At 40.6% G+C, this 22,528-nt stretch overlaps 1 protein-coding gene across 1 annotated transcript in view; it reads left to right on the top strand.

The window, feature by feature from the left end:
* Positions 1-84: 84 nt before the first annotated feature.
* ubash3bb (ubiquitin associated and SH3 domain containing Bb) overlaps positions 85-22,528 on the top strand; it is a 39,739-nt gene continuing 17,295 nt past the window's right edge. Inside the window, exon 1 of the mRNA XM_047594443.1 lies at positions 85-388. Coding sequence (XP_047450399.1) covers positions 261-388 — 128 coding nt within the window. The 5' untranslated portion in view covers positions 85-260. The remainder of the gene's footprint in view (positions 389-22,528) is intronic.

Here is a 22,528-nt window from a genome sequence, read left to right as displayed (position 1 = left end):
TAATGATATTGCATAAGTTTTGTGTATTGAGCCGCTGTACCGTGCGTACCCAGTGAGGACGTCTAATTTGCTGCTTCCTCCAGTGGGCGGAGTAGCAGGACTCTGCCTGGCCGCGCAGAGCTGCTCTCCGCTCCGTGTCGCTGCCGTTGCCGCTCCACTCATGCGGACTCAGCCGCGGCTCATGGAGTAGCCGGAGGTCTGGTGGTGGTGGTGGACGGACCGTGTCAGACTCGCAGCGGACTCGGTGACGCCGGTGGACCATGGCTGCCAAAGAGGACCTCTACAGCAAAATCCTCCCTCGGAGACTCCGGCACAACCGAGCGGGCTCGATGAAATGTGGCTCCAGCCTGGATGTGCTGCTATCCATGGGCTTCCCCAGACCAAGGGCGTGAGTAGTCCGACCTAACCCCCACCGTCTGTTTCCGTGTGTTTGAGCGTGGAGGTCTACAGGTCGACAGCTCGTCCGGGGACCTGACACTGAGACCTCGTAGCGGACGACTCAAACGCAGCATCACTCACCGGTTCCCCGCATTGGTTCTCACTGCGAGCGGCTAGGCTGACAGTCCGTTCATACTGGGAAAGGAGGAAGAGTCAAATAGGTTCACGGGACTTATTTACATTTATTAAAGCAACTTAAAAAAATGAATTCAACACAATGACGTGGAAAGGTGAAAAATTAAACTTAAATAAAATAAAATAAAAAATAAAATAGCACGAGTTAATGCATCTAAAAATGTAAATATTGTTATTTAGCCTTGGTGTAGGTTGTAGCTATGGGTATATATATATGTGTGTGTGTTTTTTTTATTATGAAATTATCAATTTAAACGCATTTGAATTTGGCTCTTTGCGTTTTATTCAGCTTAGTCCATGTTTCAGCCATGTCCATGACGAGCTGTCATATGTAAACCATTTTCAAAACTGGAGTCAGGAGTCATGAAGTCATCCCTGCGTGCGTCTGCTCTATCCTAGGGTTGTTGTGGGGACGCGGAGTAAATCTGTCCCCTTTTGAGACCCCTTAAGCCCCTGGTTGCATTTAAAGAGTTAGCTGTAGTTAGTAGTCACCACGGCTAGGGCTAGACGTCATCTCCAGGAAACTGAACGAAAGTCAGCGTTATGTCCTCTGAAGTGATGGAAGCTGGATGGTGTTCATGTTTGTGTGTGTGTGTGTGTGGAAGGGCGTGGGGGGAGGGGGGAGCAGGGGGTCATATGGATCACTCTGCCGTTTCTGAATGGAGGGACTGTCTTTGACTTGGCCAGATCAGAGGGTTCACATCTGTCCCGTCGGCTGCAGGCACTCACTGTAAAGACAACACTAATGTACACTGTATGCCAGCGACGCAAAGAGCACTTTAATTAGTATTAGTATTTTCCTCTTAGTATTGGCTGAAACATGCCCCACAATTAAAACCACTCTTAACCTGAGAAGAACACCTGGCTAAAACACCCTAAGTCGTAGCATGGCTGGCAAAGTTGAAACTGTGCTAGAAGTCTGTGGTGTCGAACTTGTAGTGGATTCCTAGTACTGGTTTTGGGTCACTGGTGGAATGGATATGGACTTACGTAATAATAATAATAATACTACTACTAATAATAATAATAATAACGCTGCCATAAAGACAGACCAACGTCCTTGCCTATGAAGTTTTTGTGGTGGAAAGTTTGTTTGGACCTACTCCAAAGCAATTAATATTACACATGACAAGATGTACAAGATTAGCCTACGTGTCAGGGAGATCCAAAACATGGCCGAGGCTGCTACTGTGAGAGCACTGTCAGGCCTGAGAGCCGACAGGATTCAAATAGTAAGACGGCAGAAAAGATATGAGACTAGATGTGAAATATGGAAATACCACAGATCTCTGGTACCAGTGATGACATTAGCTTTCCCAAAAATCTCTTTCATAACTAAGCAAAATTGTTTTGAAACTGATATGTCTCCAAATGAATCGAATCGATTCAGTACAAATATCCAGGACCATATACGTGATGACCCTTCCATTTTACAAATGAGTCTCGAGAAGACAGTGATAGTAATTGCGAACAGACTCCTGCAGTTGACAGGAATCTGTAGTCTTCCTCCTGTTGGCGCTTTTATGATTAATTCGAAGGCTGGAAGCGTCAGTTTACATTTTTGTCAAACTACTTGAATGCTAGACAAACAAACCACAGAAACACTTCTCCCGTCCTGAAGTCCCCACATCATTCGTCGTGTTAATAGTTAAGGGTCTTTGCATACGCTGTGAAGTTATAATGGTGGTCACGGTGTTGACGTTTCAAAAGTAGGATGGTTGGAGTCAGTTTTTCTAACACAGTGTTGATGATGATGAAAGTATAACAGAAATATTAAGACTTACTCAGGTCAAGGCAGTTTCACATGGTGGGTGGTAGATTTAGCGCAAAGCATGTAATATTTAGTTGAATTATGGCAATTAGGCTTTTAAACTTCCACCTATATCGAGGCTGTACAAGCCCAGAAGCAGACCAACTTCCCCGTACTCATTTTGATTATTTTTTTTGGAGGTGGAACGATAGTTGGGAACTGATTATGCTCCCGCAAAGATCTGGCTGATTTGAGTGACCGTTACGTGGTGATGGTTGTACGACTGGGTATTTTTTTTCTCAGCGTCTGTTGAAAAACACTCTTTAATGAAATCCAAGTATTATCAGACTTATATTCTTATAAGAATAGAGTCTGACTACGTCCGGCTGTGGCTTTACCTGAGTACAGGACTACTGTCATTATTCTTCACATGCCTTAAATGTAGAAAACATAATTTCTCTATGACACCAGCTGGTTAGAACAGCACATGGAAAAAAGCTTTCATAAAACGTCTGTGACTGAAACAGCATCGAGTCACTAATTACTGAAAGTCTCTCAGCCTACATCAGAACACGGGGGAATCTCTCCTCCTTATTTCATGCAGTCATCGTTTAGGGTCACCTCTTTCAGCCAGAGAGATGTCACACATCAAGAGAGTGTGTGTGTGTGGTTGTGTGTCAGAGGAAGTGTGCTGTGGTTTACTGAATGGACACAGAAGAGGATGATGGGCCCCCAGGCGGGCCTGCGTCGGCCTAGAACACGCTCCCTCAGGGAAGCCACAACCTCTTTTATATCAGCCCGTGACTGCTTGGCCTTGATATGGCCACTTATTAATCCCTCTCTGTCTATTTGTCTCACTCCCTGTTTTTTTTTTTTTTTTTTCCTGTCTGAGGAAGTTGACCCACTAAATATCCTGACCAACCTCAGGTGTCCTGGTTCTGTTTTAAAGGGATTATTCCTGTGTGGAAAGCTTAGATTTATCTGCTGGTGTGTGTCTGGCCATTGTTTTGGTTTGGGGGCATCCCCACTTTGCTTCTGCTCACGCACAACCGAGTTACTACACACTGGCTTTATATAACAGCATTTAGTACGAGAGGGTTCGCACAATACAGTTGTGGCTGAAATGTGAAAAGCGTTTAGCAGCTTCATTGGCGTGTGTTGGCATATGTAATTAATTATTATAATAAGACATTTCCATCATTTTAGAGCCGGTAAGCGGCCGTAGGTCTACTGCACAAGGACTCCTGGATGAATCAGCCTCGAAACGAAATCGATTGTGCGCGTTGTTCTTCTCTCTCTCTCTCTCTCTCTCTCCAGAGAGACACATGGCTTCCAGGAAGTCACAAGGTGTGTCTCTTCAACTTTGTCAATGACAGTCTTGTGCATGTCAGCTAACTCCTAATGTAATGATCAATTATACATGAAATAAGCAGAGTCATGCTTTTTTTCTCTTTTACTTGAATAAACAGCCTAACCGGGCTGTTTAAGCAGCCCTGTGTGCTGGCACAGAAGGATGGGAAAGAAACGGAGACCTCGCAAAGTATCAGATGCAAGGTCAAACAAAGGTTTGGCTCAGGAAGACAACTGATACTATGTCACCAGAACTTTGTAAAAATCCTGGTTAAAACAGCAGCATATCTCTCTTTTTATGTATGAATTCTTGCGTGTTTTGTCAGGGGCCTACACTGGCCCACGACTTTACGCCAGTCTTCTGGTTTACCTCACACGAAGAGTCCACGACCTGTTTCCTCCGTGGTCCTAGGTAAAGATGTCGTACAGGCAGAAGCACGGTGTTTGGGAATGTTTTGTTAGATGCTATCTGATATTTGCTAGCATAAGCCTGGGGATAAGATTTCACGCGGAGATGCTACAGCAGCACGCAGTACAGCGTGGTGGCTGATTTGCATTGTCTGCGCTCTCTGGCCACCAGACCTTTGTATCTTGCTAGCCAGTAGCCACACAAATTCTCATGTCACCGTTATAGAATATACACAAATGACAACAACTTGGCAAAGATCGAAAAATTAAAAGTTAACACAAACTAAACTCTTTTTGTTAGATGATTTAAAGCTAAACAAGAAGTACAACATTTTATTTATATATATATATTTTCATTTCACTTCTGTTTTTGTGACTTGAGTGCTTGTGAGTAAACCACACTACCTTCACTACCTTCACACAAATTTTTGTGGTGGAAATAAGCCGTATAGATCGGCACGTGAAAATCGTGGGGGGGTTTCACGTGGTTATGGACAAGAAGCATAACAGCCACGTCGTCACAGAGGCACCATGTTAGCGCTTCAGAGCGGAATGTATTAACGACAAAATGGCCCTGATTGGTTTTTAGGACCACGCAGTCGTGCGCAGAGCCATTTTATTTCCTCTATCCGTTGAGACAAATATCATAATGAAATCCACATGCATTGTTACCAGACTCATGTTCTGATACGAATCGATTCTGGCTACATCAGACTAACTTGTCAGTTTTGTGGCTCGGTAGTTGAATGGCTGTCCTATTGGTATCAGTGGGTCTCTACGTCTCATCGTGGTTCAGCATGAGCTCAATAATTAAAGCGAGATGTACGTGTTTGAAGCTCTGTTTTCCTGTCTTGAGCCCTGATTCGATATCCAAAGAAGATTTCAAGCAGCAAAAATCTGGACTCATTCTGCACTGCAGCATTTTGCACTAATGTACCAGAGCAGTGTGTACTTTTAGGAGCATTCGTGTAACTTGTATGTTACTTTCTTAGTAGCATTATTTAACACCGACACACATTTGTTTTCAGTTTATATTGTAAGGCCTGAGCTCTGAAGTTGTGTCAACTGGACGCCCACTCATTTCCTGTGTAGATAATGCGTTGGGTTTTTTTTTCTTTACAATTGCTTTACTGGTCATAAAATGTTATGCTCTGACACTGAGGACTCTAATGCACAATGATGAATCTTCTGGTTTCCAGATGGGCTCTCGGAACCAGTGTGACAGATCAGCACCCCTCATGCTTTGCATTTACAGTGCAGTGTTTGCATTAGACGTTTCTCAGTGCTGATTTGGTGGGTTTTCTCCTGCTTTGAAATGGCTGTCAGCGTAGGAAATCTGTTTTCTGTGCAGCTCAGCTCTAGGATTGAACATTTGGCCGTTAGTAGGAGGAAAAGGCAAAATGTCTACATACGGTACGCGGGTCCACGTCTGCTACATCTGCGAGAGCTTCCTACTGCACATCCCTGCTATGGGAAGTGCTGTGAAGTTGGTTACTCTCATGAATTATTGAGTCATTCCCTTGTTGTTTTTTTTTTTAGCCAAGTATCTTTGAAGTGCAGATGAATGTGAGCTTATTCGGAAGCTTTGCCTATTTCTGCCTTCACAAATTGGCCGCGGTTCTCGGGGACTATTTGCAGATGATTGTAAAAATCAAAACGACATAGGTGTTATTGCATTTAATGTGTCACCATATATGTCTGCCTCAACAGGGAGCATCTAACAAGGTCATACAAATGTCGTTAGTCTCCTTCCTGAAACAGGAGAGGTGCATCACCGTCTGCATATAGCCACCATCGTTCACTGGTGCACTTCCACTTCAGCTCGATGATCATATCATGGTTCATCTGAAGCTCTGTCCGGAAGCAGGGAAACAGACAGCACTATCAAATTATGGGGCCATTGTCTCCACTCAAATATCTCACTGTGGTTGCATGAAATTCAAGGTAGTGCAACTGGTGCAGCGGAGGGCGGGTTGCATTGCAAACGATCCGCAAATGTCTCATCCCAAACGAAGGATTCTGCTTTTCGGTGAGAGTCTGCCAACTATAGCATATTTAAAAGCCACAGTTGCGACCAGTTCCATGAGCAAGTGGTTGTGTTTGTTCCCAGCTACACATGTCCAGTATTCACCTGACTTTTTGCATTTAGCTGATTTTTCAGTCTTCGACTCCTGGAGACAGACGCTCTGTGTTAATATCAGCTTGTGGCCTCTGACACAGATGGAGAAACACTAACAGGTCAGTAGGTTGCCCGTAAATACGGTTTAAAGCTGATGATTGCAAGTTTTGCAAATCTTGCAATTTCAGTTCCTGAAATACCCACCATTTCAGGATACTTTTAATCCCCAAAATATATATGACGACTTGCACATGCCGCATTTAGCATCATGCAAGGATGCACTAAGTCTGAGGGTTTTTTTTAACCCGTCAGGGCTTTAATACACATTATTTCCATCAGGGAAAATAAACCAGGTGAAGATATCATCTGCTAACATTTCAACAGTTTATGCGGTTTTAAAATGGGCGTAGAATCACATGACCTTTATGGAAAATATGAACACGACTGTTTGCATTGAAATCTGGAAAGAAGAATCCGGGAAATTATCGTTACTATTATGTTCACAAAAGAATAGGTGGATCAAATTGTTCAGGTGTTGAGAGAGGGCTAAAGGTCAAACACTAAACCACGGACAAGAGCGTGGAAAAAAATATGAGAATTTGACATTTGGGATTAATTCTAGCAGTGTCACTTCTCCTCATCACTGCGCACAGGTTTGACATTTTGTCTGTTTTTGTTTTTTAATTTCCACTTTCTACATGCCTTTTTTTAGCGGGGAGGCCATTGATATTGAGGGTTGAACAACTGGCACTGTCAGGTGTGCGGTTAGTATGTCAAATACGTAGGTAGGTGGTAGGTAGGTGGCCTAATTTGGGCGTACATGAGGAAAATACAAGAATTGGCCAAAATAACGAAACATTTCAACATGGTCATCATTTAATACTAAATGTTCAGCCAAGTGAGTTCCGCCAGTGATACTTGAACCTCAATCTGAGTTGTCGATTTTTTTTTTATTTTTTTTTTTTTAAATGCGATCCAAGTTTTAAGAGCGGATGTAAGTGAGCCCACGCTTCACTTCACATTTCTTCTGGCAGACACACTGCACAGTTAGCATTTTCTGACACAGTGATCTGCATATCTTGTTCTTTTTATTTTTCTTACACCGCGTGCATTGTGAGTTATCTGGTAATATGGGTTTATCTTGTCCTCATTTAAATCGGGGTTAAAAAATAGAGTGAATAAACACAGCTACAGCACTTCATGACGTCATGACTTTATCTCTCTATAACATGATACCTCCATGACGTACCATTCCATCTAGTTTTACAGGAGGTTTGTTTTTAGCGCTGCTATTTTTTTCTGTTTTATCTACATCCACGTTGCTTTCTGACTTCTGATGTTACCCAGATTATTGAGTGTTTGAGATGATGATGACATGGCCTTATGCTCAGTTTTCAGTGCCAAGATTAAACCAGCTGGGATTTCCCCAAATTTCGGTCCAATGCTTGTGTACATGCAGTCTTGGGTTTCCCTCCAGCTGACTGATGACAAATAACACTACCTCTAGGATCCCTTCTCATGCAAAACCACTTTCAAACTTCTTAATACAATAAAAGAATCTCACTATGTATCACGTCAACCATGAAATAAAACCTCACTTGTGTAAATGACTCATTGTGTAATGAGCCCAGAATGCAGTGACAGCGCCCCGGCAGAGTAGTGTCGATGAGGAATAATCTTCCTCTCGTTAAAAAAAAAAAAAAAGACACGCAGCCAGTCGACTGCGCACTATAAGTGTTACTGATAAAGAAACATAATTTGATATTAGATAGTCTGGAGGTGAAGGCTGTCTGTGCTTTCGCTCTGGAGACGCTCTCTGGACTCATTAAAACCACATTTAGCTGTGCGTGGCTCTCGCAGAAATTTATTGAACCCAATGCAGAAGCTCGTGTGTAGGGGAAGATTAGTCAATGTCACTGTCTGCCCGGAGTCCAAATCTTCCTCAAAAGCTGCCATTTATTTTCAGGGTGTATTTTAATAGCGCTGTTGTTTCCCATTGTGGAGGAGATTTATAACAGAAACATGTAGGAACATGTAGAAGGGCAGAACAATGCCACACTGACATGAGTCATCACAGGTGACTATGAACTAAGAATACTTTGCTCAGTTTTTTCAGTTTAGACTTGATTTTAATCTCCTCTGACTTGGACCTTTAACTCAAATGTGCTGTTTCTACGTTACTTTAAATATACACACTCCATATATAGGCGACTGGTCAGCAGTTACTGGAAATGTTTCTTTGATGTTCCTGCTTCACAAAGGTCAGGTCACATCAGATAGTGAGCACAAGTCAACAAGTCAAGGCAACTCACAGATATGTACAAATGATTACACAAGTTTGTTATTTCTGTGTCGCATTTTTTATGTAGAAATGTAGAAAATTCAAAATGGATCAGTATGTTGTAATTGACCCATTGTTTTGTTTTTTATTTAAACTTTCTCATCAAAAAAGAAATATAAGCCCAAGTCTGATGGAAAGCAGTTTACAGAATAGTCAATGTACATTTTTTGTAGAATATTTTCAAGTATGGTTACAATATAAATAATATATATTTTAATAATATATCATAAATCAGCTTCCCGGTGCCATCTCTTCTTAAATATTAATGTCAGTCTTCAAACCCACTGTATTCAGACTGTCCCCTGTCTCCCTGGCTCGTGACCCAACTCTCTTCAGCACATTTTAAACATTTATTTTCTCTTTCTCAGTTTTCGTGAGCAAGAATTCATGAGCCACTCTGCCTCTGCCTCGTGGGCAAAAAAGGCGGAGTGTGCATCTGCACTGCGAGCGCAAAATAAGAGCGAAATTAGAGCGATTGCTGCTTTCTTTCACAGCTCTGCTGTGTCCAGCTTGTCACATAGTGAGAAAGAGGAATGCGTTTTTTGTCCTGTGGTCGGAGAGGGCCTCTCCCTCTCCCTCTCTCCCTCCACCTCTCCACAAGAGCACGCAACTAATCTGTGAACACAGTTGCTGTTTTTATTTTGGTTTGTAAAGGAGGGCACTACAGGGTTGAAAGGATCAGGAGCTAAAGTAGATTTGATGTGGCATTTAATCCCATGCGCAGTTTGATGCGGACTCAGATGTGTGCGCCTGTGTGTTCATTCACACGTCTCAGTCCGTGGGTGGCTGTGCATTAATGCGTTCCGTGCTTATTTGCTGCTGTGTGTCATCTTCTGTCGAGGGGCTTTTGCGTGTCGGTGTGTGTGTGTGTGCGTGCGCGCGTGATGCGTGCAGCGATGACCAAGCCATCTGTGCTTGGAGTACCTTTGCCAATACAGTGACTGGAGCCCTTCCAGCAGCCAGCGTCCTCCAGCTCCTGCCGTCTGCCCCTCACACTCACTTCACAGAGACACGACAGGAAGCTGCTCCATCTTGGACCGGCTTCCTGCTCCGTTCTCCCTCCCACTGCTCTCCAGTAATCCTGCTGGATGACTGGACTGAAATGATTGGAGGAGAAAATAGATTTGATGAGACATTTAATTACAGGCCTGATTAGATGTGGATGCCGCCACGAGTGTTTCATATAACTAGACGGGAGACGTCTTTTGTCTTTAGTCCCATCTCGCGTCGTTGTGAATCTTTATTCAGTCCCTCGGTGCTCACCGTTGTGCACCTGGAAGAAGCACGCACCAACACGGCCAAACAACAGAGAAGACCTGTGTGAAAAAGTGTGAGACTCAGCGTGACCAAGCTGATGGGTGATAAAACACGGGCTGAATTGTGATGCTAATCTATACCCACATGTGAAAAGCAGAAACGGTGACGCAACCTTTCATGGTGAAGTACTCCTGCAGTATGCATCCAAAAGCTTTTATCATTAATAATGAGACAGTGTATCATTGCCAGAGAAGGAGGAATCTTTTGCTGCAGTTATCCAGCGATGTACGCACGGAAGGCAGTTTTGAATTCAACACCTTCCAGAGTCAGTGTTTGGCCTTGACTAAAAGACAGAAAAGTTTCCTTCTTAGAAACGCAGAAGCAGGATGGACTGATTTGTCTGACGCTGTACACTATGACGTGGTCCCGTTGCTCTTTACAGTAAGAGCTGTGCAGACTCACATAAACGTACATTTTCACAGAAATAGGTGGACTGAAAGAAACTGGGGTACGAGCAGGAGGTGTCACAGATTAAAAGCCAGACCTCCCAGGCTGGTTGTAATAAACCCTGAATATTATTTCTGTTCTGTTCTGTTTCTATTCTTTCCACCCTTCTTATTGTAATAACCTAATACATGCATCGTGTCATCTCTTCGAGTGCATTTTGCATATCTGCCCCGTGTATGATATGCTGCTCTGGGTTGACCGTAATAGCTTTCACTGAACATGTTTACCATATTACAGTTCACGCATGTGCTTTTATGTGTCACACGAGATGAGAACTGTTATTGCTCCAGTTAATTGGAATATGGTTTTGTGTTGTACAGTGAGGTGGAGGCAAGGGTTTATAATGGTCTGCATGCCTAAAATTTTAATTATTTGCCAAGGGAAGATAGCAGTGTTGTGCTGCCTTAGTTTTTAAATTAAGAAATCTGTCATTACTATTACAAGGCCCTTTACTTGAGGCCTCTTCACCCTCCTTGATACTAGGTTGCAGACCATCGCCAGATTTTCCATTTTCCAAAGCAACGTTTAAGCTACTTGTTTAAAACATTGTCTTATTGCCTTTAATGCTCAGTCACTGCTTTTATTTGGAAGCTACAAACGATTCCGCTCTGCATTTTGTAGTTAGTATGTGACCTTTTCCATACATAAACTGAGTTATTGTGGTGTTCTTTCGTGCAACCACAACCTTTCTCAGGCTGTGAATAGCTAAACCTTTAACCAGCGTTAACCCCTTAGATTCAGTCTGGTTGGTATGGCATATTTGCTTTTATTGTGTCTTCGATTGCAGCATAAGTTCTTGCGGTGATGTTTCTCAGGTGGTTGCTCTGAAAACTTGAATTCTTGTAATTGATTACCGTGCTTTCCACAGTGGTCAGAGGAATGTATACTATATATGACTCATTGTGTATATATATATAAGTTGGCCTGTGTCTACTTGATTAAAAAAAAAAAGTAGTCTTCCTGTTTGTTTGCCTAAACAACTACGCAGCTTTACTTAAACTCCTGCAGATCGAGTTGAAATCTGCCTTTTTTTTAGTTTAACTGTGATTATGTAGATTATATTTCTGCACCGAAGTGGCAGTACCCTTTGATAGATATTTCTTATGTAAGTGGATCTTACACTGAGACATTGTCCGTGTGTGTGTGCATGCGCGTCTTGTACAGCTATCGTTCGGAGGACCGGTCCCATACCATCGAAGTGAGGACATTTGCGCAAACTGAGGATATTTTGGCTGATCCTCACTTATTCATTAAGAAGGTTTGGTTTTAGGGAAAAGGTTGCAATTAGGATACGGGTAGGAGCTCGGGAATAACCTTCCAAACATGTGCCTGTGTGTGTGAACTACTTTATCAGTGTATGAATATGTTTGCATAATTGGACTGGCTTCAGTGAGGGAACAAGTTGTCTGCACACTGAACAGTCTCTTTGGGCTTCGGAGTTTGGCAAGTAACAAGGATCAATTAAGATTAATGAGTTTGGAGCACAAATAACAGAGGAATGAGTTGCAGAGAAAGATGCTTATTGTTTCCTCAAAGACACCATCAAAAGTCCAGAGTTCATTTTCACCATGGATAAGCAACAGGCTGAATCCCCCCTTGTTTCTGAACATATTTGAGTTTTAGCTCGACAAACATTTCCTGGAGGGTGCCTGGGTCATATCACTGCAGCCTCGAAGCTCAACACGGTCCCTCTTGATTCAGCAGAAAAATATGACATAAATTGATTTTGTTATTGCGGAGTCAGATTTAGAGTCTTTTTGCATTGAGCCTGAAATTGGTCAATAAAATTATCAAATATAGTTATTAAATAACAGTTAAACAATGACCAGAGTTTACTGATACTTGTCTTTCTTCTAAGTAAATTTATAGTAAGAGTTTACCAGTTAGCTCATGCTAGCTGCAGCAAGTTGGGGGTAGCTTCAGGAAATTACAGTGCTAACAAATCTTCCTTCAATTTAACAGAGTTTGTGGAATATGCTAAGCAATGAAGTTAGATTCAGTCCAGCTTGGTATTTCTGGGCAACACTGAGACAGTCGGCCAGTGTTAGTTATTTGGAATCAAAAAAGAGACTTTGGATTAACTAGCTGCTAACGTGACTCTTCACTCCACACTACATTTGATACTGATGCACATGGTTATCAAGCTCACCGACAGCTCACTAGAAAAACGATAGATAGATAGATAGATAGATAGATAGATAGATAGATAGATAGATAGATAGATAGATAGATAGATAGATAGATAGATAGATAGATAGATAGATAGATAGAATTTAATTTCCCCCCACAAATTTAAATTTCTTCAAAACACATCAACATGAATCCAACATATTTTGTAAATGGAAGCAGAAGATGTTACCTTTTATCTTTCAGTCAACACTTATCTCATTGAGTGATACAGAAGCTGTCTCTGTTTCACACTGTGCTACACTAAATGAGACCTGTCAATCTAAGCTTCCTGTTCTCACTAGGTCCCGCCCCCATCACTGCTGAGCCAATCACAAAGCCGCATATTACACACTGACTCTGCCAGGTTCCCCACAATTGTCTGAGAGCATGTTCAGTCCCCAGGTGAAATCCCACACCCATGCCGCTGTGTTAGCTAAAGAGAAGCTAACAGTAGGCTCGCTCCCATCAGTCAACTACTGAATAAAAAAAAAAAATATATATATGTATAGAAAAATAATATATATATTATATATATATATATATATATATATATATATATATATATATATATATATATATATATACATATTTGAACCTGTGTATTATTTGACTAGTTTAATATTTCAGTTGGGGGGTCCTTGGACTGAAAAACGCTGAAGATCTTTGATTTAGTCTTTCTCCTCACTAAATCCAGCCTCGCAACTTAGCTGGTTAGCTTGAGATGAAGGTAGCATGTAGCCTGGAGTAACCAGACTCTTTTGTTCTCAGAATATGAGTTCAACTGATATAAAGATAAAATAGCTCTGCACACAACTGGACAGTCCTACAACAAATCATAGTCGTACAACTCCTCTGTGCTCAGATGACCAGTATGACTGCTGTTTCTACCCCGTCCATCACCACAAGCAATCAATCAAATGATTTCATTGACCTGGGGATCTGTTCTTAAACATAATCATTTCCCAACAGATCGACTCAGAGCTAGGCTAGCAATGTGCACAACTTTTAAGTCAAAATAAAGGAAATCAGTTTTGTGTTTTGCTTTGTTTTGTTTTGTTTTTTTGTTTCTTTGTTAATCAATTATTTTAACTGAGTTAAAAAATATTAAAAGCTGTCTTTTTTATGGCTTTTAAGGAAGCTTTTCATCATGTAAACAGAGAAACATCTATATCCCTGCACGCTCAACTCCCTCATCCATGCAGAATTGCACACTAATTGGAATGCATTTATGATTGCATTTGTTGGTAATGCTTTGTGGTTCTTAGTCCGTCAGCTAACATCCCAGCTGGAGAGTGTGTTTTCATGTAGCTTTAATAAACACTGTCAACAATGCAAGGGACGTATTTCTGGGCCAAACAAAACTCTGCATATTTAAAATTGTTGCAAGCTGGCACAAAATATAAGCGTTCGGTGGCTTATATACAGAAATATCTTTATGAGGATTTGTACTTGTGCTTTTAGTAGCCACTTTGAGCTGAATTGTAGCGTAGTGTGCTTTTGTCTAGCTGTAGACTCCCTGAAACAATGTACAGTAACACAGGAAAAAGATTATCAGTTCTATTATTGTGAGGACGGAAGTTTGTATCCCCATCCGCCACACACAGCACAATGCTGGCTCAGTATAGCAACAAAGTCTCTGAGAACAAACACACACTTCTGCCAGTACAACCAGAGCTTCTTAAGCAGCTTATGGGAGCAAACATGAGAAACCACTGCACAGACACTGCACAGACTGCTTTCTGCTGGTATTTTCAGCTGCATGCTGGCATGAATGCAGGAATGTGCTGCGGTGAATGGCGAACACACTTACACTCAGTGTGTCCTATGTAGAGTACATCCTGGTGAACCTTTTTATCTGACATATACTATATATTCAGTGTATGCATTTAAACGTGTTAAAGTTTTATGAGAAATATGTGTGAATCTAAACCATATTAGATTTAGCTTCAGTACACGTTTTGGAGCACGTTGTATAATAGTGGACGAGTTGTTCACACCATTTCTATGACACCGGGGCTGTTTTTGGGTTACATTATATTAGTAGATTTAGGTCAGAGTTATTTAGATTGTTTTTTTGTTTTTGTTTTTTAATAGCATGCACATGCAGTTTTTCACTGATGAATTTCAGAGAGGTAGTCTACAGTTTTCTAAGCAGGAATCCAACTGTTCTTAGATAAAGCACTTCCCTGCACCTGCACCCTTTTCCCTTTTTAGCTGTGCCAGTCTGGCATTGACTGTAGCAGTCTGGTACCACTTCGTGAATAAGGCATCGTTTATGAATAGGTTGGTATCTCTGCTCTATGAAAGACTGTAGAGTCATGTAACTCGTGTCTAACATGTGCTGTTCCACTGGGTCCACACAGTTTACTGATCTATACTTATTAGCTGGTTGAGCTGCACCTGAATGTCCTTAAAAGCGGAGTAGTCAAAGGATGATGTTTAAATAGACCATAGACTTTTGTTAACTAGCTAAGCGAAGCAGACCCTATCTAGTAAACGACAGCCATTTCACTTCTTTCAGTTTCTTTTTGTGTTTGGTAAACTAACTTGGACATGCATTACACCGCTTGCCACAAGCTACCATTGCAGTGCACCGTGGTACTTTCCTAGTACAAGTACTTAAGTGCAGTTTCAGACTCAATTGGGACGTCCACATTAATAAATCATTAATAAAAGGTTATGGGTGCCTCACTGAAAGTTAGTAAGTCATCTGGAATTATTCATGCTGCTAAATCATTAATTAGCAGTTCTTGTTGAAATGCCATTAAGTCTGAAATGTAATGGGTTGTTAATAAATAGATTTTGGTCCAGATGCCACTCAACAGAATGATGAATTGAAAAAAGTAGAAGCACGGAGCTGAAGGATAACAAGCCAATGTTGTTCTTGTTGATCACTTGTGACTGATTTAAGAAAAGCTTTGGTTGGTTCGTTTTGCTACACCCAGTCCATAGACACTGTTGGTTCCCAAACTGGGTTGTTTGCGATGGAACTGCAAGATGACACCTGGTATTAAATGAGAATGACCGACAGTGCACCAAACCATTTATTTTTATTTTTTTTCAGGACCTTGATATTTAATCCGATGCAAAATCTGATTAAACTGCTTACAGCGCACGCACACATTCAGCCTTGCACTGCGTTCGGGCTTAAAAGTTTGCAAAGAGACACACATACAAACAACAGAACTGAATGTAGTTGAACAGGGTTAGTGTATAAGTGAGGCAGAGAGGAACTGAATCCTGTGGTTTGACTTCTGCGGACACTGTGGTGACCTACCTCATGAATCTATTTCTATTGGCGTATATGTTCAAGTTCAAGTCTTGACTCTTTGACAGCGTATGTGTGTGTGTGTGTGGTCGTTTGTATGTGCGCCTCTTTGCAAATGTGTGTATTGCCAGATTTGTAAACAGGAAGTGTGAGGATGCATGCAGTCAGAGGACACAGAGCCATGGGATTTCCCACCGTGACAGAACCACTCGACTGAATGAGGCTTCCCGCGAGTGGGTGGTGTATTTGTGTTTCCTTTTTCATGGGTGGGCTTATACGCGGCCTGTGTCAGTTCTGGACAGCTGATAAACAGTATGAAAACAAAAGAGATTTTAACTTATCACACTGCATCACATTCATGTGTTAGTTTTGATGTTAATGATATCATTTCACAGTGAAGATCTAATCAAACAAACTGCATCTTGTCGATCAAAGCTATTTAGTGTCAGCCCAGTGTATCTGCCGGAGTGTGGGGAACATGTGTGAGTGCAGTTGGTGTTATTGGGGCCTGTTTTCACATCTGTTACATTGGTCTGTGGAAGCAGGCGAACCAAATTAGGGTTCAGCAGTTGTCAGACAATACAGGGAGGGGCTCAGTGCATCTCAAATCAGCTGCCATCCGCATCGTCAAGACAACTGACCCTGGCAGCTGGTTGCTAGTTTATTTTCCGTCAACCAGACAGTTTATCTCCTTTCTTTGTTTTAGTTTTTGAAAATAAATACCAATCCTCTCTAAAAACTACACCCTTCAGAAGCCACACGGAATTGAACTGTTGCCAACTAGCAGCTGCTGTATGAAGCAGAAGACAGACAAGTGCTGCTGGTCGCCCCTTCAACCTGCTGCATTGCACGGACTGGCATATCTGGTGTTCAGAGTTATAAGTCGACTGTTATGTGATGAGAGCCAAGTCGACACCAGCTAGTCGTTGATGATGTCACTAATAAAAACACAGACCGCTTATGTGCTACATACTGTGCACTGCAGATACGTATAGCCTATATAAAAACAAGCTGTGACTCGGCACCATCAATAGCACTGAGTAGTCCTCCACAGTCAGTGTCCTGCAGCTAAAGGTTTAATAACTGAGAATTCACCAACTAATAGTTGATTATTCAGCCTCCTTCTTTGCGTTACCGCAGGGCGTTAGTTGTAATGTGACTGCTGTCGAGAGCACTTGGACCGCTCCTCTGCTAGCATTAGCGGGTGTCTTTTCAGATGAGTGTGCACTGCAGTTGTGCTTTAGTTGTGTTTCAGGACTGACTTACATATTTGGCACGTCACGGTAACATGGGCTTCATCTTTAGTGAATTATTTCCACGACTAGTCGACACGGTGCTTGAAGCTTAAAGGAGAGAAGTCGACGAACCGACTAGTCAACTAGGCTATGCAACCCTTACTTTGCACTGCAGTGACAGTCAATTAGTCTCACACGTCATCTGAGTTAAAATACACCCTATAATAAAATTTAAATGCCATGTTACCAGACTCTTCTCTTCTAACCAGATTCTGGTTAGAACTGAGCCAGGCTACACCAGGCTAGCGTGCAATACTGACACTAATGGAAGTATCAGTTTGTAAACCCTACAGTGTAATGACTGTTTATGGAAAAGTTTGTGGGTTTTGGGGGGGTTAGGGTCATAATCAAGCAATCATTCCTTTTTTCTTTTTTTAAAGAAACTAAATTCAAACTACAGCCTTTTCTTATCCTCTCCTCGTGGATCTCATGGGACCTGTTCAGGTGTAAAATAGAATCAGAATCAATCCATTGTTAGATTTGTTTGTCAAACTTCACTATCTTTGATGATGTATAGCTTAAGCATTAACTCTGTTACAACAAATCTTAAATCATAGTTCTGCTTAGACCAACATTATAAAACAATTCAACAGAAACCTCTCAGTTCTGTAAACTACTTCCAGACAACAGACACGTTCAGTCACATTCTTTAACATTTGGTTTTGGTTTGCTGCAGATCTAAAGCAAATACAAAAGCTTGGGCTTGGCTACGTGACCAGTCCGGTCCGATAATTTAAAAAAAACAAAAAACAGGCTTTGATTGTCCCCGATACCGATCGAGACAACTCTAGTCAGACAAAACCTGTCTTGTGCACAGCTTGACCCACCAATAATTTGCTGATTTGAAATGTACGTGTTTCATCGTCGTAGCAGTTAATGTAGCCGCTGAGCTCGGGCAAAAAAATGAAGTGGGCTACAGAGGTTTGGTAAGCTCACTTTTTATCTCCACGCCCTCGCACAGTTTTTCTTTTTCTGTAATCTTCAGCCCCACGTCGGCTGAGGACACATTTCAGACTTCACACAGCTGTATTTAGCGAAGAGAAAGACTTCATAGAACGTTTTTTCGCGTATAAAGCAGTCCTCCTCAACACACTTCAAGATTTTCTCTCTGTGCTCTTTTCGTGTAGGCTTCAGGTGATGCGTTGAATGGATGTCTGTGTGGCGCTGTACTATTTTTAAGACCTTTGTGATTCACGAAATGAATGCAATACTGTGGAAACTGCGCAAAATAAATGACTAAAGATGTGGGAACAGATGGAGTAAACCCAGGTTTTCTTGTGCTGACATGAGGGGTTTATTTTTTCGTTGAACAGTGAGTCATGTTACTCCATTATGGCAGCACAAAGCCTGCAATGTCTGATGTCTCATTGAATAATCAATGGAAATAACGTTTCATACATTAGTGTATTAATTATTTAAGCTTGTAAAATATCCATCAAAGGTCCATGTTGTGTCTTCAGTGCTGTCTGACTTCACACGCTTTGACCTAATGTTAAAAAATAAAAATGGATTTAAAATATTGCTAACTTAATAATATGAAATTAATGTTTAATGGTTTGACTTGATAAAAGATTTAGAGCATTAATTGTAGTAGACATGACTATCCTCAGTTACTGTGAACTGTAAGCTGTTTTTTCTGTTTCTGTTGTTTTTCAGTCTTTTTTCATTAAAATCTAAATTGATTTAAATTATCTAATTGATTAAATTGTAGCGGCTGAGTGACCAGGAATGTTTAGTTTAGCTAGTTTAGTTTAATTTAGCTTTTAAAGAAATGGACAAGAGGAGTTTCTGACAAACAAAACTAGCTAGCAACATTAGCAAAGTATGTTAGCCAAACAGGCAGCCAAAGGCTAATTTAGTAACATCCCACCCCCCTTAATATGTAGTTACACTGTCCCCCACAATAAAATATATCACTTCTTTCTGGCACCTGTAGTGCAATGTCTTGCAGATAACTACAGCTTTTACCTGTTTCACATTTTCCAGAAGTTTCCTTCCTTCTGAATTAGTGATACAGTAGCTACATACCCTAATTCTAACCAACATGCTAGTTTTGTAGATACATTTTGCTAAAACCTGCATTTATGATGTAGAATGTCCTTAGCTTCAGTCATGTGAACTATTTACTGCAGTATTAAAATGATTTAAATCCACTCCGTACCATGTTACTGTCTTAAATTGAAGAGAAAAAGGCACCCGGCTATTGACATCCACGTGCATCTGTGTGGTTAGGCCAAGAATAAAATAAAGTCTGATGCGATTAAAATAGCCCTCGACAATATTGTGTGGAAATGCATCATGTTTCCGTCTTAAACTGAATCACACATTTCTATAAGGTTAGCTTGGCTTTATAATATAACACCTGAGGGTTTCTAGCGGCATGCATGCAGTATATTCAATGTGACAATCGAGAAATGAATGGGATTAATGAATGAGGGTCAGGATTTGTTATTTACATTTCACTACATCTAATATGGAACATCAGATGTAGTGAAATGAAAATTCCTTTTTGTAAGATAAGAATAAATAGGATTTTATTAAGCCCTGTGGGGAAATTACAGTGTTGGCAGTGGGAGAGCATAAATACACTGCAAAAATAAAAAATAGAATGAACTAAAAAAGAATAAGGTAAGAGAAGAAAAAAATAGCAAATAAGTTAAATGTAAAATGTAAAAATATTTACAGACCGTATGACGTTCTTATTAACTGACTAACTATTACTAAGACGAGTTAGTACAGATGGTGTAAAACTAAATGTTTGACACACATGCTGAGAATGCTTTTGCTTAAATGAGCTTAAATCAAATTAAAGACAACACTGAGTACATGTGTCCAAATTGGCATTTTACATCTTATTTGTGATTGTGAATCACTGCACTGCAGGGATCAGTTAATTGTCCATCTGTCTGTTTTTCTACATTACAGAGAGACCGAGTAGCAGGATTCATATAGCACGACAGACAAGGATGTATATGCTGTTTGTAGGCCAGATACATTGACATGAATATTCATGCATTATCGCAAACTATAGGAGGTAATTGTTGACCACAAGCACATTTTAAACTGAAACTTGTTTTTCCATAACCCGGTTCAACCAGAAAGCGTCAAGTCTGTAATCTTTGTCGCCACTTCCTTTGGCTTTTGGTCTGAAGTTTTTTCCATTGCTCATAGTAAAGTGTCTACTATGCCATTATTGTGTTTCTCGATAGTTATTAGTTATTCTGTTTTAGGCCATACAGTAATGTGCGTAGTTTTAAAGTTAAGCGTACCCTAATCTGTGCTGCATGATGTATAGGTCTGAGCAGTGTTGCGTGGGCGTGTTGCTCACTGCCTTGTCTGTTTCTCTTCCTGTCTCTGTGAGCTGCTAACAGAGGATCTCTCTACGGTTGGAAAGGCTTTCACATCTCTGTGGGCGAGAAAGAGCCAGTGGTTTTCTCACAGTAAATGTGATAGATTGTCTCAGTATGTGTCAATTTGTAGACAAAAAGAAAATATTTACCGCACATTTGAGCTTCACCAGACGTTTGTATGTTTTCAACTAGAAAATGATTGTAACGCACGCGTAACAGTGTTGACCAGATAGGGCCTCTCGTGATGAATCAAACTATTTGTTATTTTAAAGCCAAGAAATTCCAGTGCAACTCGCACAGCCTGTATTTTATTTATTTTTTTTCCTCATCTTTCTTTCATTGGCAATGGAGAATATCATCAAGGGATATTTTCCTACAAAGAGCTTTCATTCAGCCGGCTCCCAGCCCACACTGTTCTGTATACTCACAGGTGGAGATCCTCTAAGAGTTTTTGTTTCGACTGTCAGGCAACGAAACAGCTGTGGAGTAGTCAATGTATCATGGAAACCGAGGGAGTGGTTACTACCACAGATTAAAAAAGAACAGTAACCAAAATGTGCCTCCAGTCTAATATTGACAGCTAATGTTTGTTCACAGTTTACACTGTTAATTAAGCCACAAATTTTTTTTTTTTTTTATCAGTACAAAATCGGAACAATCAAGCGATTCAGATGTCTCATTTTGACTTTCCATTATCGTAAAACCCAGAGGTTCAGTCATCGTCTTCATGAATATTCAAACCATTTTACTTAATACATATCACATACAATACATCAGATTTTAAATGTATCATATGTGCATTATATCATCTAACTGTGAGCAGAACAAGCAGTTTATTTAAGATTTTCTAATATATTCTGCAAATTTAAAGGTGCTTATGGCTGATGTTAAATTCCATTTCCGGTTTAAATTGAACTAAAAACTACAAGTAATAAAAACATTATTTAAATATAAAGATATATGTGTAACAGATTTGTAAATACTGTAGCGTTTGTCCTTTAGACATGTATTCCTGTTAAATGTGAGACGGATATTGCATTTAGAAATGTTGCAAAAACTTAGAAAATCTCATTTTTATTTTCAAACTATTAACTAAAATATCATTGTTTTTTTTTATTATTATATATTTAAGCGACATTTAGTCGCTAAAATAGATAAAATGGGTTTCGGGTAACATCGTGGCTAAGCTCAGCAAAGTTCTCGCAGGCTTTCACTTCTCGAGCCAGCCGTGGTTAAACGCATCCTCGACCGAACACTGATCACACAGATGAAATGAATGTAGATCTCCTCATCCTAACGCCATATCACACGGGCACAAAACTAGGATTAGCTTAGTAGCACCATCAGACATGTATTAATTTGAATGATATTTTATTACCTCCAAGAAGAACATAATGCCTGCTCCGTGAAGTTAGCATCAAAGCCAGCTTTGTTTGCTTTTAATGCTTTACATATGTTTGTCACTGACGTTTCTCTGTCATTTACTGGTCCATAATTTGTAGCTGTACTTTAAAAGTAATGTCTTACAGGATTCAAGCATGCTCTATTTAGAAGCTTAGTGTTGCAAACAAAACTAGCAAGAGAGGAACCTTAATATTTATCCTACTGTTGATATATATATATATATATATATATATATATATATGTATATTTATATCTTCAGATCTCCACGTGGACCTCTTGGGAGTTTCAGTAACCAGTGACATTCATGTAAAGATATGTTGCTTTTGCCTGTGGTTTGGGTTGACAGCTTGATTTTATGCTGTGACTGCGACTCCCTGAAGCCACTGACTTCTGCTCAGCCATGTTAAAGCGAACCGTGTTCAGGGTTGAAAAGTGTGTACATAGTTGCACTGTCATCATGAAGACAGAGGGAGTGGCAAGTATCTGGCCTTTGAGGCTTTAGCGAGGTAGGTTCTCTGTTCCCACCAGACCTAAATGATAATGATCCCTCCTCGCTTTGATCAGCAAACCTCAGGCCAAGCTTTCTCAACACTTTATACTTGATTCCTTTCATGATTCCAAGTGAAATGTGTTTGCTCTCAAAAAAAAAAAAAAAAAAATGAGAAAAAAAAAACTCCGTGCTGTGTTTACATGGGATCCTCTTGAGCCCCCTCTAGCCTCTAATCGACATGCCTCAC

This window comes from Mugil cephalus, chromosome 9, assembly GCF_022458985.1.
Source record: "Mugil cephalus isolate CIBA_MC_2020 chromosome 9, CIBA_Mcephalus_1.1, whole genome shotgun sequence".
Lineage (NCBI taxonomy): Eukaryota > Metazoa > Chordata > Actinopteri > Mugiliformes > Mugilidae > Mugil > Mugil cephalus.
Note: the sequence above shows the minus strand (reverse complement) of the source record. Positions and strands in the feature narration are given on the sequence as shown.